Source organism: Planococcus citri, chromosome 3 (assembly GCF_950023065.1).
Source record: "Planococcus citri chromosome 3, ihPlaCitr1.1, whole genome shotgun sequence".
NCBI classification, from domain to species: Eukaryota; Metazoa; Arthropoda; class Insecta; order Hemiptera; family Pseudococcidae; genus Planococcus; species Planococcus citri.
In genome coordinates, this window is record NC_088679.1 from 24,774,216 (window position 1) to 24,793,330 (window position 19,115).

At 33.0% G+C, this 19,115-nt stretch overlaps 1 protein-coding gene across 1 annotated transcript in view; it reads right to left on the reverse strand.

The window, feature by feature from the left end:
* Window positions 1–1,242: 1,242 nt before the first annotated feature.
* Atg16 (Autophagy-related 16) overlaps window positions 1,243–19,115 on the reverse strand; it is a 452,024-nt gene continuing 434,151 nt past the window's right edge. Inside the window, exons 8-12 of the mRNA XM_065357133.1 lie at window positions 7,375–7,495; window positions 7,110–7,289; window positions 6,798–6,882; window positions 6,563–6,712; window positions 1,243–2,781 (exon numbers count right to left, since the gene is read on the reverse strand). Of these exons, the coding sequence (XP_065213205.1) occupies window positions 2,688–2,781; window positions 6,563–6,712; window positions 6,798–6,882; window positions 7,110–7,289; window positions 7,375–7,495 (630 nt within the window). The 3' untranslated portion in view covers window positions 1,243–2,687. The remainder of the gene's footprint in view (window positions 2,782–6,562; window positions 6,713–6,797; window positions 6,883–7,109; window positions 7,290–7,374; window positions 7,496–19,115) is intronic.

Below are 19,115 nucleotides of genomic sequence, written 5' to 3' on the forward strand. Positions count from 1 at the left end.
TTTTTTTTCAACGAAAAGGTCAGACTTGAATTTTTCCAATACAAATAGAAATCAGGGATGGAAAGCTAAAAGATGAAACTTTTGGCTTTAGCTTTTGGCTTTCAAAAACCTCAAACTTCCTCAGCTTTCAGCTTTTCAAATTTTTTAAAAAAAGTGAATTGAAAAGAAAATGGAAACTCACAACCTACAACGAAAACAAAAACCAGGGTTGTACATGTTCAAAACACGTTTAAAACAAATAAAAAAACAGAACAATGTTTTAAACAATAAAAAAAAAACGTTTTTTCGCCGTTTCAAACGTGTTTTGTTTTTCAACTTCAATTTCCTAAGAAAAAAAACACGTTTTAGTTTGTTGTTAAAAAAGAAACGGAATTGAATGAAATGTATTTTTAAATTTTCATTTTTCTTCTTATTTTGTGTTTTGATTTCAATTTTTCAATATTTCAATTCAAACAAAAAAAAAGTACAGAAACTAAACCAAATGAATTTGTAAAAAAGCTGAAAGAAAGCTGATTAAACAGTGCTTTTGGCTTTAGCTTTTAGCTTTCAGCTAGCTTTCCATCCCTGATATAAATGATGACCATTTATATTAATTCCTGAAGAACGTAGTTTTTTGAAGAAAAGGAAAAGGAAGAGGAGGGAGCAGAGGTGGATTCAGGATTTGGCCGCCCGTGAGCAGTAAATTTGTGCCGAAAAATATTTTCGCAGCATATTTTTGGTTTTATTAAAAATTAAAAATTGAAAAAAAAGTAAACGAACGAAATTCTAAATCTAGTTTATAAATTTTTGAAAAATGTATCTACCTATTTTGGTTTTATTGAAATTAAAAAAAAAATAAGTAACATTGGAAACTTGGATTCAAAACCTAATTTAAATTTAAAAAAAAAAAACATTCTATTTTTGTTTCTTTGAAATTTTTTTTAAAAATCAACATTCAAAATTCGGTTTTATTAAAAACTAACAAAAAAAATCTAAGAACATCTGGTAAGTATTAAATTTTAAAAAATCAATATTCAAAATTTAATTTAAACTTTTTATATTCTAAACAACCGTTTTATGGATTTATTTACGGAAAATTTCTTGACTGAATCATCGAATTCATTTTTTTAATATGGTATTTTCAATAATTACTTAATTTGTTCAAATTATCTGCTGAGAACAGGGCATGACATTTTGAAACACTCTGTTTTTGAGAAATGAAAGCTTCTAATTTTACTTCCACATTTCAATAGTCTCAAACACTTTCCTTTTTTTTTTTTTTTTTTTTTTAAATAAAATAAATTTATGCACCAAAACATAATAATTATGGATAATTCATCTCACACAACAATAAACCATTACTTTTCAACTATCTCATTACTCGTATTTTGCAACCTCACCTCCTCCTTTCCCCTCCGTTAAAAAAAACACCAACCCCAGGCAATAAAAATTTACACCTCGATAATTCGCAAGCACCTAAAGGCAAATTACTACGACACCTCGTCGTTATTAATTTACTCGGGTAAAAGTGTCGTTCTCGTAAAATAAAAGGAATCACTTGCCTATAAAACGGGACCATTTTCACCGGAATAGGAATTACTCTACACGTAGTAAGAGGTACACATATGATTCTACCCTTTCAGACACCCCACTCGTACTCGTATTACACGAGGAAAAAAGGGACGACACGACACGACACCTTTATATAGTTATCTGGTGTAAAGAAAATGACTCATTTAAAAAGATCTAAGACCCTGTATAAAGACCAATTTCACGCATACTTCATCGTAGTATATAAAACGCGTCGCCAACACAGATGTGACATTTTCGCATACAAAACGCCATAAGAGAGAAAAAATAAACTTTAATGACTACGTATAAAAATACTTTTAAAACGCGATAATACGAGGTTAAAATAAAACCCAATGCAGGTATAAAAACAGCAAAAAAAAAAAGTACCCGGTACTGAGAAGTAGAATCTGTTCTCTCATCTCGATCTCACTACTGCTTACTGCTGGCACTACGATGGCTGCTGGCGTGGCACTGGCACTATCATTAGCAAAATGAATTTACACTTCATTAAATTTTCAGTTTATATACCCGAGATGGCGTATGTGTGGGTTACTCCGCGATATTTCGCTCCAGCATCTACATAGTTATATTGTAATCTGATTAGAGTGACATTTTTTTACATTTTTACCCCTGTTTTTTTTTTTGAAAGCTTACCTTAAATATAGCATGATGTATAAACATTGTACAAAAATATTGTGAACAAGTATGTCGTCGATTTATAAAAAAAAAAATGAAAAAAAAAACACGCGCACACGAAACACCATTGTAGATAGGTACTATTTTTGTAACAGCGTAATAATATAGAAATTATTTTAAGCGTGAGGTACAAAAGTCACGTAAAAAATTTGTAAAAATAGGAGAGAGAGAGAGGGGGGAAGAAAAACATATGTACAGGATAAATTCGACGACGTTAAAATGTACCTTCTTATATGATAAAAAATTTGTTCTAAATATATCTCAACTCTGTTTTTCTCAAATACCATGAAATTCTTACACAAAAAGACAAAAAATAATAAAAAGACGAAAGAAAAAAAATGTAGTAAAATAAAATTAACATTATGTATTTCGAAGGGTTTGTTGTCACGGGAAAAATACGAAAGTGTAGAAAAATCCGCAACCGGCGGACTTGACGGACGCTATACGTCGGACCATACTACCGACCTCTTGGCTCGATCCACGCTTACGAGGTGATTGGTGAACGGATGCCATGATACAGCTGTTATAGGTGATCTGGAAAAAAACGAAGCAAATCCAAATGTAAAAATATTTTTAAAAAAATATATTCGACGCAAGTAGGTAAATATTAATTTTACACAAAAAAAAAGTATAATAATTACACGTGTTTTTATAAATCAAAGAAAAATGCAGAAAAATTGTTGAAAAAATATAAATACAATACACAAAATGAATTCGCAGTAAATCCCAAAATATAATAAAATTTTGAAATAAAAATGAAAATTGCATTCAAAAGATAGAACTTAAATGAATACGGAATGGAATGAAACTCCTGCAAAATATCTAATTCGAATTGAACCGAGTGTCTATAAAATTATAGACTTCTTTTTGAGAATTATAAAAAAAAAAAAAAAAAAAAAAAACAATACAGATGAAAACGAAAATTAATCAAAGTTTTTGAACAAAAAAATTATTTCAGTGTTATATCAACTTCATCACTTCGTTTTCTTCATGGCAAAAATTCTCAGAACTTGATTTTTTTAAATTTTTTGCACACATTAAGTAGGTATAATAGATTGAATTCTAAAATGCGAGATTTGAAACATGAGAATCATAACCCAAAAATTAATTTCAGATTAGCACGAAAAACAGAAAAATTCTATCCTAAGTTAATTCAAAAATGAAAATCCAAATCACCACCAAAAATGTTTTTCCAAATCACTGCTGAAAAAATGTAGTCTTTGAATAAATTATCACAAAAAATTCTAAGGATATTACATTTTCAAAAATCGAATAATCAAGAAAAAATTCATTATAAATTTCTAAGAAAAAATTCATCTAAAATCAAAATAAAAAAGTTCATTCGAAATCAATACGATAAAATTGCAAAGCATTTATTCTGAACTTCCACGAATAAATTCGTATCAAATTAAGTATTGGAAAAAATTCATTCGTGATCACCCAAACACATTCGTCAGAACATTAAAATAGGCTAAAAAGAACTTGTTTGAAATTAACACGAAAGCATTTATTTGAAATCACGACAAAAAAATGCTTCACTGCCTACATCAAAAACTGAATTTTAAACTAAATCGCTGCCAAAAAAATTGATTTCAAATCACAAAAAATTCAATCGAAATCCCCACAAAAAATTCATTAGGTAAATATCAAGAAAAATTTATTTAAAATCACCACAAAAATTCATTTGGAATACTACAGAACAAATGTAATTTGAAATAACCTCGAAAAATTCAATTCAACCATAAAAAATTATTCTGAATTAGAACAATTCAAATTGTCACGAAAAAAAATGCATTCTAAATCATGGAAAAATTGGTCCAAAATCACAGGGAAAAATTTGTTTGGAATAACTACGACGAATTCAGTCAATTAAATCATAAAAAAATTCATTCTGAATCACAGCGATTCAAAATCATCATTCTAAAAAAATGCCGGAAAAAAATCACTGCAAAAAATGTAAAATGAAGAAAAAAATGAGTCAAGTGATTTCGACGAATGTAAAACATTTGGTTTTCGTCATTGCTTCGATCTCTCAAATCAGTTAATTAAAGTTCAAATCGTTTTGGAGCCACAGCTACAAAATTTTGAACTTATGCATATCATGCAATAAATAAAAAAAAAAAAAAAAAACTAAGTATATCGGATAAAAAAACTATTGCAGATGTATTTTGTTTGCGATCCTGATTAATTCCAGCACAAATTTTCAAAATTCGTTCCTGCAGGTTCAAATTAAAAATTTTCTCCAGCAATTTTTTTGAAATGAAAATTTAAAAAATGAAAATTCATAGATTTAAAACTAATTTTGATTAATTTAGGCTCAACTTTCCAAAAATGTTTTTTTTTTTTTTAAATTCAAATTTGTAATTTAATGTTTTTTTTGGGGGGGGGGGGGACTGAAAATGAATTCAAAAATTTATTGGAGGTTTCAGAACGACTCGAAAACATTACAAAACAATTTCAGAAGCCAAAAACGGGTGTAAACCTCATTTTAGGTTTTTAAATTAACACATAATATTTCTAAGTTTTTTTAAAAAGAAATTATTAATGTTATTATTATCAAAATACCTAGCTCAATAAGGGAGAGAATTTTGAATTTGAACCAGCAGAAACGGAATTAAAAAGCGAATTCAATTTTTCAATTTTAACCCCCCCCCCCAAGAGTCATATTGAACCAAGGGTAAGTTCTGAGGTCAGATTTTAAATCACCATGTCCGAAAACGTATCCCAAGATACCCATAATATCGTAAAAAACAATTAAATTTCAATTTTACCACCTCTCAAGAGAGTCATAGGTGAAATGTGGGTAAATTTTCACCCATATTTGAAATAAGTTTGTCTGAAAATCTACACTTGAACACTCGAAATGCAAACTGCAATTTTTTCAATTCTACGTTCTCTCTAGAGAGGTTAATTTTTCAGTTTTTAGGAGTAAATTCTAAGGTCAAAATCAAAATCTGTGTATTTGAAAACTCTCAAGGTTTCATTACATTCTACCAAAGATCAAAAAAATAAATCTTGAAACTGAAATTCAGTCCATTTTTCGTAGTGTAATTTTAAATATTTTTTCGATTATTCTTCGCCCCAGCGCGAAAATTTTCCTGTATTCCGGAAAACTAGCTGAAAATTTTTCTCAAAATGCCCCTTGAGAAAATTTAGGATATGAATTGACCAAAAATATATTTTGAGAAATTGAATATAAACTAGAGATCGATCAAAAAGATCATAAGGAACACTTCTTAATCCAAGATTAGTGATACTGAATTTAATTTAGGACCCTTCTATAGGTTTTTAGTTTTCTTCGAAACTTGATTATCCAAAAATCTGCTGAAGGCTCCAGAGTAACATGAAATGGCTCAAAATCAACACCCACAGATTCAGGAGGTCAAAAATAGAGAACAAACTAAATTTCAGTTTTCCATCTCAATTAAATTGAATTTTCATTTCTTCGTAAAAAATTAGCCAAATAGGTAATTACAAAAATTTTTCAAAAATTTAAAAATGAAATTCATCATCTAAAATTTGGCCTGATGATGTATTTTAACATATTGATTTTTCACAGATCAGCTCAAAAAAAATTGCATCATTTGGAAAACCTCCTCAGTTGAAAAAAAAAATCATTCCAAATTTTTCCTCTAATTTCCCCAACAAAAACTCTTCATCCCCAAACCACAAATTCGAACAACACTCCAGCCAATAATTAACACCCAATTTAAAATTATTTCCAATACATTTGTAATGCATTACACAACATCGCGGTTTATTTCATTCAACCTTTCTCGACGAGTTTGATTTATAGAGACGTTCGCTTCATCAATATTACACTAAAAGACCAATCCACATGTAAGTACACGTGAGTTAAAAAAGAAAAAAAAACACACACAGAGAAAGCTAAAGCTATCAATCTTTATATATCAATACGTCCTGCGCCCGCAAATCTCTCTCTAGGTGTGTTTTTTTTTCCTCAAATACTTTCAACGCTTGGTATCTATTCACGTTGAAAGGTTTCATTCGTCTGAATTACTCGTATATTAAATTATGTGAAAAGAGAATTTGTACACTCGATTCGATGTATGTACTACCAACGAAAGTTGTTGCAAAAGCTTCTTCATCATCGATACTTCCGAGTTCTAAGAACCCTTCCACCCTCCCATACCCAATCACGTTGTATTACTTACTGAGCATTATTTACGGCGAATCGATTATGCAATTTATTTAACACCCAGAATGTGTGTTGTTGAAAGGCGACGTTATAGGCAACTTAATTAACATATACGAGATGCAAGTTATAGTGGTTTAGATTATAATAGGTACTAACGTGTGCTCGTTTTTAAGCAATCCTTCGACTTTGGCTGTAGTTACGTCCCAAATGAATACTGTACCATCAGCTGAGCCTACGGATACATAGGTGGCGTCCACGTTGAACACAGCTCTGGCCCAATCGCAGCCAACTTTGAAACCTTCAGCGCTGCAATAAGATATGAATGTTAGATTTTCAAGTTACATATTTATTGTAAAAATTATCATTGGAATAAAAAATGGGTTGAATTTACCAAAACGTTTGTAGGATTTGGTTCGTTCGTAAGTCTATCAGTCGTAAAGTGTCATCTCTAACGCAACATAATAAGTATTTATAATCTGCGGACAGAAAAAATTCACAAATAGGTTTAGTAATTTGATTTTTCTTTTTCATAAAAAAGAACTGTGTACGAAATGGTATCTCATGGACAGGTGGGAGGGAGAAGTGAGGAGAAGAAATTCATTTGGAATGTTTTAATGATATTAGTAAATAATTCAGAAGCAGAAGCAACAAAGAAAATGACAAAATAGGTACCTATTTTCAAATATTTGAACTAAAAACTCACCTCTAGAAAGATCTAACGACGTGACTTTGCCTTGAACTTCAATTTCTTTAGGTTTCATATCAGTTCGCGTATCCCACATTCGAATCTTCTTGTCAAAATGACCACTGAATATAACCGTGCCGGCGCTATCCATGGTAACTAAATCATTACAACTTGATCCAGCAAATTTTGTTTCAATACCTATCAAAAATTCATCAATTAGGAAATGGACTCACCAGAAAATTCATCTATTTGTAATTTAAATCAATCGTCAACTCGAACTTACAAGCTCTACTTCGAAGATCCCAGATTTTCAACGTTCTGTCATGACTACCAGTAACTACTTTGGACGGTTCGCCTAAAAACTTGGCAGCTAGAACTTTTGCACAATGGCCCGTTAATGTATGCTGTAAACGAAACAAAACAGAAACAAAATTAGGCATGTATTTAATTAAATATTTGAGTGGGTAAATTTACAAACAAGTGTAACATCTAGCGCATCGTGTACTTATAATATGGAAACGAGATTATTTTGTACTTTCAACGCGATCTACGAGATGGCGTTGATAATTTCAATGCGGAAACGTGAAGATTCGAGATTCGATTTTTTCTTCGTTTAAATATAAATTTAAGTAGGTATTCTATTTGTATTCTGAGCTCGTTTTAAATTCATGCTCAAATCAGTATGATTCAGACCACCGGTGATGTTTAATATACGTATGTTAAAACTCTGAACATTTCAAAAAAAAAAGAACTCCAAAATGTTAATACTTAAATGAATTTTCTAAATTTTTCTACAATTTTTTTCGTAAAAAGGAATTTTTCGACAGAACTCTTTTTTCGATTTCCGGCAAATTTTTCATAATTATTCAAAGGCCAATTCTTTGAAAAAAAAACACAAAAAATTTTCAAAATTTTATTTGGTCAGAGTAAAGAGCTAATAATTTGAGTACTTATTTAGAAACATCAGGTCAAAGAATCTCTAAAATTACACTTTCAATGGCCAGCTGCTTCATTTCTCAATTTTTAGCAAATTTTTAAAAACGTCAAAACAATTTGAAAATTGATACAAACTCATTTTCAAAACTTTCTAGTCATTTTAAAGCCTCCAGCGCAAAATCAATTTTCTCCGAAAATTTCCAGAACTACTAGATGTCAACTTGGGCTGGTAAAATTTTGATTTGCAACCTAATTGGACCAATTCAATCGAAAATTGAAATTTTCAAGTAACCTCCAGTGAGATTGTTTTGTTCTAGAGACACTTGAAATTTTTCGAAAACACTGATTTTTTGATAGAGAATTCAGAACAAGTGTAATTCTCAAAAAATCTATTTGGAATGTTCACAAGTTATTAATTAAACAGTAATATAAATAATACCAAATTTTCCACTCAGTCACGCTCCAATTTCAAAAAAAAAATCATCAATTTCTGTTGTTTTTCAATCAATCTTTTTTTGAAAATTCACATAAAATAAAAAAAAAACTTTGGTAGTTAAACCTCATAAATTTGAAACGTTTTTGAAATGTTGTTTCCAAACAACCTAGAGTTTTTTTCTCCAAAATAGGCTTCAGGGGCTGAAAATCAAGTTGATTTTTTTTTCAAAATCCATTGAATTGTGCATATTTTTATAGTTTATGAAAAGTTGGCCAACTAATTGAAAAATTAACCAAAAATTGTAAAATAAAATTCAACGGTTATTGGCCAAACAATAGGTAGATAAATTATTAATCAGATGCTATTGCAATTTTTCTGAGTTCAGTTTAAATAAACTCATTGGATATAACTTTTTGGAAAAAGTTTCAACAATTCCTGAAAAAATATAAAACACCTCCGAAGCGTTCAGTGTGGCTGGAATAGTAGGGTTATGATGGGGGAGGGGGTCGATGTTAGCTTCAGATTTCTTTATTTTTACTGAAGAAGTACATTTGAAATAGATAAAACATAAAAGAAATAAATTTTCATTCTTTAAAAGTTTTTCAACAATATTTTGAATAATGAATTTCGACAGCTGAAATGTTTGCTATGGAATTTCAGAACATCCCTGCTCGTTCTAAAAATCGCAATCTTGTTCAGATCGAAGCTGGACGCTTCGAGTGGTCTCCTTGTTGGGCCACAAATTACATAAATTGATAGAAAAAAATTTAATAATCGTTCAGTATCACGGAAATTCACATATTTTGTATGTATTTAAAATTACAATCACATTTGAAATCTCAATTTTGACGCACTTGGAGAAAATACTAGTTTTGAACAAAATACCTTTTTTTTTGTGTGTTTATAATTACAAGATTACTCGTATTACACCCTACGTAAGATTATATTAAATTTGTCAGGTTGTGTTTTTTTAACAAGAATAATAAATTTTTCCATTTCGGAGGGGCTGTCAGGGATGGAGAGAGAGTGTTCATCTATTGGAGAGCTAATCGATCTTGGTGTAATTGGGGACAATAGAAAAGTAGGTGTTCAACAGATATAGGTTCAGATGAGCAAAATTGACATGAGGGCTTGTGGGCTTTTAGGTAAAGATGGTTATGTTAATTTTGGTGTGTCCAATTCTCAGTCTTGTCAAGATAACTTCTTCAAGTCTATTTAAGTGGGATAGGTTTGGTTTTTCCAAGGATGAACTGATTTTTTATGTTGGAAGAGCTTGTTGGTTGTTTGTTGGGACCAGAAAATTTGCCAATTCATGTATATATTTTGAATGAGAAAAGATTTGATGTCGTCAGCTGTGATGATGGTAAGGGGGGAAAGAGTAGTTGCAGATTTGCATAAGTATATCAACATCTTCGTTTCCAGTGATTCCAATGTGGCTGGGAACATACATAAAGTGGATAATAAAGTGGGAATTTTATAGCTTAAATAGTTTTTCAAGAATATTTTGAACTATAGGGTGATCAGAAAATAGGTTTTGTATAGAAATCAATGAACTTAAGGAATCACTTTGAATCAAAAAATGTTTGTTATCTGGTTCAGAGGTGAGTATATCACAGAGGCAATGATAAATAGCAGCGAGTTCAGCAGAGTAAATAGATGCACAGTTTGGGAGTTTGAAATTTGAAATTGCACCATTTATAGAGTAAGCATATCCAGAATGATGATTTGGTATTTTTGATCCATCTGTGAAACAGAGGTTGAATTCATGATATTTTGATAGAAGTTCCAGATAGTTATTTTTAATTACTAATGGGGAATGACTTTTCTTTGAATAGTTATTTAAATAGTAGTCAATTTGGGGAGGATTAAGCAGCCATGGAGGGTAGGATATCGGTTTTTGAACGAGAATTTTGGGGTCTATTTGAAGATTTGTTAATGTTCTAATAAAATCAGAGATAGGTCCTTCTAAAAGATCAAAAAGTTGAGGGTTGGGTAAGTGAATTGAATATTGGAGTGGGTGAGAGTGATTGGTTGAAGCTGTTGTGATGAATTTATTTGTTATTAAAGTTCTTCTGAAGTCTGGGGGTAATTCTGCTGCTTCACAGTATATACTATCAATTGGAGAAGAGTAGAGGGCTCCTATGCAAATCCTTAGGGCTGAGTTTTGTATTGTTTTTATGATATTAGAAGTTTTATTAGAGATATCTATAAAACATGGACTTCCATATTCAATTTTACTACGAATTGAAGATTTATATAGGTGGAGTAATAATTTACGAGAGGGATTATATTTAGGGTTCTTGATTATTTTCAGAAGATTTAGACGTTTCATGAGGTCCAATTTGGTTTTTAAAAAATGAGGGGTCCAGGTAAGCTTTTGTTTTTTTAGACCCCAATTTTTTCAAAAAAAATCCTTAAAATCTCGACGTATGCAATTAAGCAACTACAGCTCCAGGAATATTTTTTTAGACCATTGGCATAAGTGAGAACGAAGCGTATATTTTATGAGCACAATTTTTATTTTGAAAAAAAAAAATACCTAAAAATCTTCAGTTTGTGCGATTTGACACCTACAGTTCTTTAAATCTTTTTAAAGTAATATTTCAAATGCATTCCAATAGATCTTGAAGGTCACACTAATATAAGTAAAAGGCGTCTATTAGGTATCGTATTTTTGAGCCCAATTTTTTTCAAAAAAATAAGTACTTCAATACCTTCAGTTATGTGATTTGATGACCATAACTCTTTAAATCCTTTTTTCAGGTCATTTCTCAACACTTCCAGCGTAAGATGAGAAAGTGTTGAGAAATGACTCAAGAAAGTGCCTTGAAATCTTGAAATGTGTGATTAAGCTGGGAATCTTTTTTCTGGCCTTCTGTCATGTTCTTATCACATCACATTTCAAAGAACACTTCTGACAAACTCGAATCAGAAGAAATGTATTTTAAAAATATATACCTATTTTACAATATTTTATGAAAAATGTTGGCCTCTGAAAAAAATAATACGTTCTTTGCTAGGAACAAAATCGTCTATTTGAACTTTATTTTGGAAAATTTGAAACCCCAGGACCCCCAAATATCTGTTCCGTTTGGGCAGCTGGGTTTTTTTTTGAAGCTACCTGATGGAGTCTCCGTACTCTGAGGAAAAAAATTATAGAAAAATCGGTTGCTGAATTACTGAAAAGTTCTCCCTTTTGTTCGTTGAGAATGGAGAAGAAAAATTCAGACAGAATTTGAGTTTTCAACAGCTTTGATCAAATGCCATGTTATATCAGGCAGACTGTAAATCAACTGAAAAATTTGAAATTTAGTGCTTTCAATAAATTTTTAAAAAAATTTACGTAGTTTTAATTTTGATTTAGTGGGTTTTGGAACGTTAGAAATCATCTCAAGTAGGTATGTGCTGAATGCTGCTAGTGTAAAAATTTCACAATAGACTTCAAATTTCGATTCATTCCACTGATTGGAGGATTAAGGATTAAATTATTATCAATAATGGACCAGTCTGGACACTCATTACGAGCATTATTCATGGATAAAATGTGCATATTCATACACACACATATGCATAATGAAGAGAATACGTCGAGACAAAAAAAACGCCACACACGTAAGACTGTGTCATCGTATAGTATAGTATGCTATGAGAACTCGGTCAATAAATCAAATTTCGCGCTCATTCATATCGATAATTTACCGTTGGCGATTCGGCTGCTGCTGCTGATGATTATATACTGGCTAGGTACGAGTATTACAATTGGCGCACATTAAGGCCCGCTTCTCTTCATAGACGTAAATTTATGCCGGTCTCGGCCATATAATAATGGCGAATGGTTGTGGCGCAGAGCAGCGCAGCGGTGAAATTAGGCACACGTCTGTCCTCATATACCGTATACGTTTAAACTAAGTAACGTGCTATCGATTGACAATTTAATTACTGGATGTGTATGCGGCAGTGATCTTTACGATCATGTCACGTCTGCGGCTCGATTAATTAAAAAATGAAGAAAACATCGCTTCGCTTGCTGTTCTTTTCAACTCGGCTGACCACAAGTCACAAGTCACCAGAGCCATGTGCAATGAAAACGCCAGCCACCGCTGCGTCAGCGCCACCTTATAATAGTATGCAGGTATAATACATATACGAGAGTCACAGAGTGGATTTGCGAGCTTATGTAAAGCTACCTACGGAACAAGCGACGACGACGAGTTAAGGGAAGCGGGAAATTATTACACGACCTATTATAGCGTCTAATAAATATCTAAATGTACAAGTTGCCTACGGTCTATACTCTATAGCGTAGCTAACGCGATAATCGTTAATTCTCTCTCAATACGTCCTATAGCTTAGCCCTGCCTTATATTGTCCGGCGTGTGTAGCACCTTATATATTCTCTCTCACTTTTCCAAGGCAGATCTGCGAAAACTCATACACGAACAGAAGACTCCTGCTCCTCGTCTCTCTATATAAATTTGTGCACTATACGAAATCCAGGACAAAAATATCCGATCGACACATCGCACCATGCTCAGCACCGCCATCACCATCGCCTTAGGAATGCGCACGTGTTCGTCAGCCACTGAACTTGAACGATGGGCTATAAGGTTATGGCTCGTCGAGGCGCCATATCGTACATGCAAATCACAGCCAGCTTCAGACATGCCCCAACTATATAATATGTATAGGAATGAAGAAGGAAAAAAAGCGAAAAAGCCGGTCAAAGAATACACGGCATAGATATCTACTCGGTCGCGTACAGGTAGAAAAATACCTTTGTTTGGGCGCCCCTCTTTCACACCCTTTTTTTTTCCAACAAGAAGCCATTCGAGCTCATGTATATACCAATACCACGTAGGTATAATATACTCGTATCTATTAATTAAAAATAGGTTTACCTCGTACACTTGACAGTAGGCGTGTATATGAGTTGATTATCAGAGCCAATCCCACTTTTCGACTAGCTATATAAAAGGTAGACCTGGTGTCAAATGAGTCTATCCGCAAGGGTGTTGAATATGACAACTAAATAAGGGTTGTTTGCGCGTTGACGTATGGTGTTGGGTAATTTTCAATATTTGTGTCATGTTTGGCGGTTTTGCACAAGTATCCCGGTGAACCCTCCATTTATTCGTGACTGACAACCAACTAATTGTTGTAACAAATTACCGCTGTACCTGTCGAGGTCTGATACATAGAATGGCAAGAATTTAATTCTTCGCGTTTTTAAGATCAGAAAATACACCTGCAAGGGTAGCCTATTCTTTGATCGTGGATTTTACCAGAACATTTTGTTTCTGGTTTCTTGTTGTTTTTTTTTTTTAGTTTTTTTATTTTGGCATTGCAGTGTTTTATCGTGTCTACATGACTTGAGGTCATTTCCTTTTTATTCATTTTTAAACTTGGCAGTTTTCTGTGAATGTTAACCATAGGATGCGTATTTTCCCAGGTAAGATAGGCGAAATGGCCCCGTTCCCAGATTTGGAAAATGATGATGGATTATTGTTGGGTACCACCAAAAAAAATGTTTGAGCGGAATTTCCGCGCCCCACAGTGGGCTGTGAGCACCCTCAAAACGCCTGAAATTCAAAAACTTACAATGAATCCTAAAACAATTGTACAGTGATATCCTCCCTTATGTTTCTGGGGTCGCAGAATACGAATTTGACAATATTTTTTTTTGTAGGGGTCCCCGTGAGGGGGTGAAGGGGATGGAAACTTCAAAATTTGACAATATTGATGTGTGATATGTCGAAATGTACGTTTTTGAGGGTGTAGATCACGAATCTGACAATATTTTTTTTCGTAAGGGTGAATGGTGGGGGATGAAGGGGGTAAAAACGGTGAAAATTCAAAATTTGACTATAATGATGTGTGATGTGTCGAAATGTATGTTTTCGAGGGTGTAGATCACGAATTTGGCAATATTTTTTTCGTAGGGGTGAATAGTGGGGGATGAAGAGGGTGACAAATTCAAAATTTGACAATAATGAAGTGTGATATGTCTAAATGTATGTTTTTGAGGGTGTAGATCACGAATCTGACAATATTTTTTTCGTATGGGCGAATGGTGGGGGGTGAAGGGGGTAAAACGGTGAAAAATTCAAAATTTGACTATAATGATGTGTAAAATATGTCAAAATGTACGTTTTCTAAGGTGTAGAAAGGGTGAAGGGTGGGGGATGAAGAATTTTCTGTTGGGAAGCCGTTAAAGTCCCAGTAAGAGAAAATTTGTAACATTTTAACGAAATTCGCCAAGATTTTTCACTATAATCGACTATGGGGGTCGTTGGGTCACTTTCGGTCAAAAATGGCAATTGATATCTTGAAATACACTATCTCAAGTATTACCAGCCACTGGAATTTCCCGTAAGAGTACGTGAGAAAAAAATTTATTCTATTCCAATTTGTGCAGCCGAGTAGGAGAAAAACGGGGTTTCAAGATGAATCTTATCTCTATAATTACTTTATAAAAACTAAAATCCAGTAAATTGATGGAAAGTACTTACTTTCAGTTGAATTATTCATACTTGGTACATTTCGACATATCACACATCATTATAGTCAAATTTTGAATTTTTCATCGTTTTTACCCCCTTCACCCCCCCACCATTCACCCCTACGAAAAAAATATTGTCAGATTCGTGATCTACACCCTCAAAAACATACATTTCGACATATCACACATCAATATTGTCAAATTTTGAAGTTTCCACCCCCCCTCACCCCTCACCCCCACCTCTACAAAAAAAAAATTGTCAAATTCGTATTCTGCGACCCCAAAAACATAAGGGAGGATATCACTGTACCATTGTTTTAGGATTCATAGTAAGTTTTCGAATTTCAGGCGTTTAGAGGGTGCTCTGCAGCCCACTGTGCGCCCTCCCACCCCACCCCCTTGGACAGTATAGCCAAACAACGCGTTTTTTACGAGAAAAATTCCGTGTTCATGAGTAGTGGGGAGAAAATTCTGGTACCACGCGGAATATGTAGGGGAAGTCTGGGCCTTTCAACATGATTTTTAAAAAAAATTTCATCATAGTGGTGGGGGTAAAATTGACAAAAGAAAACTTTGAACCGCCACAGCTCCGGATTGAAGGCTTGAGCACAAAAACGGTTTTCGCTAAAATGGGGCTTTCTACTAGTACTTTGTTCCTACCAATTCATAAAATCAAAATTTTGTCTGCAAAAGACTCATATTTGTAGAAAACGCTGAAAAATTCGCGTTTTTCGAAATGTTGAGCGTCAAATTTCACCCTAAAACACGTAGTCAAAAAGTTGTCAAAACGCTCATCTACTAAATAGCAAGGATTGTAATAATGAATTCTGTGAATAAAAAAATACCAAAAAAATTCAAATTGAGGTCAGAGCAAGTCAGTTACAATTCTCACATTCTTTTCATTTTAAACAATATGTTTCCACAATGCTTGGTGAAAAAAAATCCTTCGAAATGAAAATATCGCAAGTCAAACTTACAAAAAGTTACCAAGAATGGACAAATTATCCAAAAATTGGTCAGAAGTATAGCTCAAAATGAGTAACTGTAGAAAATACAAATTTCGATTTCAATTTCAATTTTCAAAAGTGTTAACAAAATCGTTTCCAAATCCAAAAAGTATCATATACACGTTTAACCAATAACTAAGCTTACCAGAATTCAAAAACTTTGAAAAAAATCCCAAAATTGTACTAAAAAGTCATCTAAAATTCGTTCTATAGTAGAACATGGATTGGTTCAAAATCAGATAAAAGAGAATGAGAAAAAGTTATTCCAAAAATAGCCAAATGATGAATTATACAATTTATATTTTTCAATGGAAATTACAAACTATAAAAAAATTGACCAACTTAATCCAAATTAAAATTTCGACCAAAATTGACCCATATGCCATTTTTAGAACGAGGCCGAGAGAGGGGAAGCTGAAGTAGAATGAGTGAGTTATGGACAGTAAATTTACAAAAATCAATGTAAATTTTGTGAAAAACTGGGTCCCCCCCCCATCTGATCTTCAAATAGTGTGAATTTTCAGAAACACACCATTAACAAAGGACGAGAAAAAAATCCCATTTTAAAATGTTAACAACTGACAAGAGAGGTATCCCAATCAACAGAAAATTTTTGAAACTGACGAGAAAAATTTGAGAAGAACAATTCAAAAATATTCCAAAAGCCAAATTTTATTTCAGGTGTCTACTGAAGTTTCATTTTTTGATTTTTGGCGATTTTTTCGAAGCAAAAACTCATAAATTGATTTTCCTTTCAGAAAACAAAATTTGGTCGAATCCGGGTAGAAAATTGAAATTTGGCTTGTATCCGATTTTTGACCTCCTATAAATTGATTGGTAGGTGTTTTTAGCTGTTCTGGAACGTAAAAAACGTTCAGCGGATTTTTGACATTTTCAGTTTTTAAAAAATTGCAGCGCAAAGCGTTGTTTTTCATTTGAAAAAATTTAGGTTGAGGGATGGAGGGGGGGAGGTCTTCTTCAGAACCTCGTAATCCTAGACCGAACTCGAAAAAATTGCAGTAGCGACTGATTAATAATGTAGGTATCTACCTACCCGACCACTTTTAAAAGGCCAAATTTCATTTCATAATTTTTGGCGAATTTTCCCAATTACCTAGTTGGCTAACTTTTCATGAAAAATCAAAAAAATACAATTCAATGAATTAAAAAAAAGAAATCCATTTTTTACTGTTGTAATCGATTGAACAAAATTTATATGTCGTTTTGGAGCCTTTTGCGAATTGTTTAATGCTCCGGTTTTGGAAAAAAATCTAGGCTGTTTGAAGGGAACATTTTCAATAAAGTTTAAAATCCAAAAGTTCAAGTACCAGAGTTTCTTTTTGATTTTTGGTAAATTTTCAAAAATAGGTAAATACTTATATAAGAAAAACAACAAAAATTGATGATTTTTTTTTTGAAATTGCGGCATGATTGGATTGAATTTTAGAGAATTCCGTCCGTTTTGAAGTCTCTAGCACAGAATCAGTGTTTTCGAAAAATTTCAAATGTCTCAAGGAAAAATTTCAGAACAATCTTACTGGAATTTGATAGAAAATTGCAATAAAAGTTTACCAGCACAGGTTAATAAGTATCCAGTCGTAGGTACTGGAAATTTATGAAATTTTTGAAAAAAATTGATTTTGGGCTGGAGGCTCCAAAACGATTAGAAAATTTTGGAAACGAGTTTGGATCAATTTTCGAATTATGTGCATCTTGAAGGCCACTTTTAACATAAGTGAAAAGACATTAGCGTGTTTTTTTTAGCTCAATTTTTTTTGAAAAAATATCAAAATCTCCAGTTGTGTGATTTGGCGACTACAATTTTTTAAATCTTTTTAGGTGATTTTACAACTACCAACAATGCGTTTTGAGGCCCATTTCCAGCATAAGGCAAAACAAGTATTGCTTTGAAATTTCGAAATTTGCGATTGGCTGGTAATCTTTTTAATAGAATTTTATTAGCAAATAAGTAGATACTTATGACCAGAAATTCAGGTATGATTTCTCGGCAGTCAGATTTTAATCGGTTGATGCAATTTTTAGGCTATCTTAAAAAATTTAAAGCCCCGCAGGACCCCAATCACACGCTTCGTTTGGGCAGCTGGGATTTTTTAAAATCTACCTCATGACTGATGAGTCTTCAAGAGCGACTTGAAATCGCTGGAAGAAGTCAACTTCTGCTGGAGGTTCTAGATCTGCTCAAAAATGGTGGACTTTGATTCGGGAGGAGGAGGGGGGTATTGTAGAAAATTAATATGCCGATAGGCTGTTTCTGCCATTTTCTAAAATTTGTCCAAAGTCAAAAAATCAACTTCGGTGATTCAAAATTTGGTTCTGTGGTCTAGATGACGTGATCTTTCAGTGAGCTAAAATTTCAGGTCAATCAGAGTTGACGAGCTATGAGAATTCCCTAGCAAGTGAGAATGATCGGAAAAATTATAACAAAGTTTCACACCGGTTGAATTATTTCAACCGGTTAATTATATTTATGTATTGTAATATACTAATGTGTGTCATCACCATACATCGTACACGTATCTCTGCAGTCTGTACTACACATAAACACCCATAATACTCGTATGTACGAGTACAGAGGTACACCAGAAGTTCGTAGTATATCGACGAGAAATATTGGCAGTTAGCGTTATCGCCATCGTACATTACATATATGTGCCACTATATACATATTCGAACGCGGCTAGCGGCAGCCGCGGCACTGACCTATGCGAAAATTTATCGACTATTTCCGTTTCGAAAACCCACAACCTAAAAGTCTTCGCGTAGTATCACGTTTCAATTGAAACCAGACTATAAATACCCTCTGTACGCATTTCCCAACAGTGTAACGAGGCGATGCTACGCGACACTGCATGGGAACTTGTTGCTGAAATTATTATAATCACAGATGTCATTTTCAACTCGTAATTAACGATCGAACGTGAATATATGTGGCGACACTAGATGAATATTACATACTTATTGTCTATTACTAAAACACATCATAATCGTAATGTGTATAATGGGGGCTCCTCAGTCCAACTCGATACCAAGTGCTAGATGCAGATATCGCCCAAGGCGGATCTCATTCGTATACAAGGCTGCTGGTTTTGAGCTTTTATCATTTGAGTAGGCATATGTCTTACATA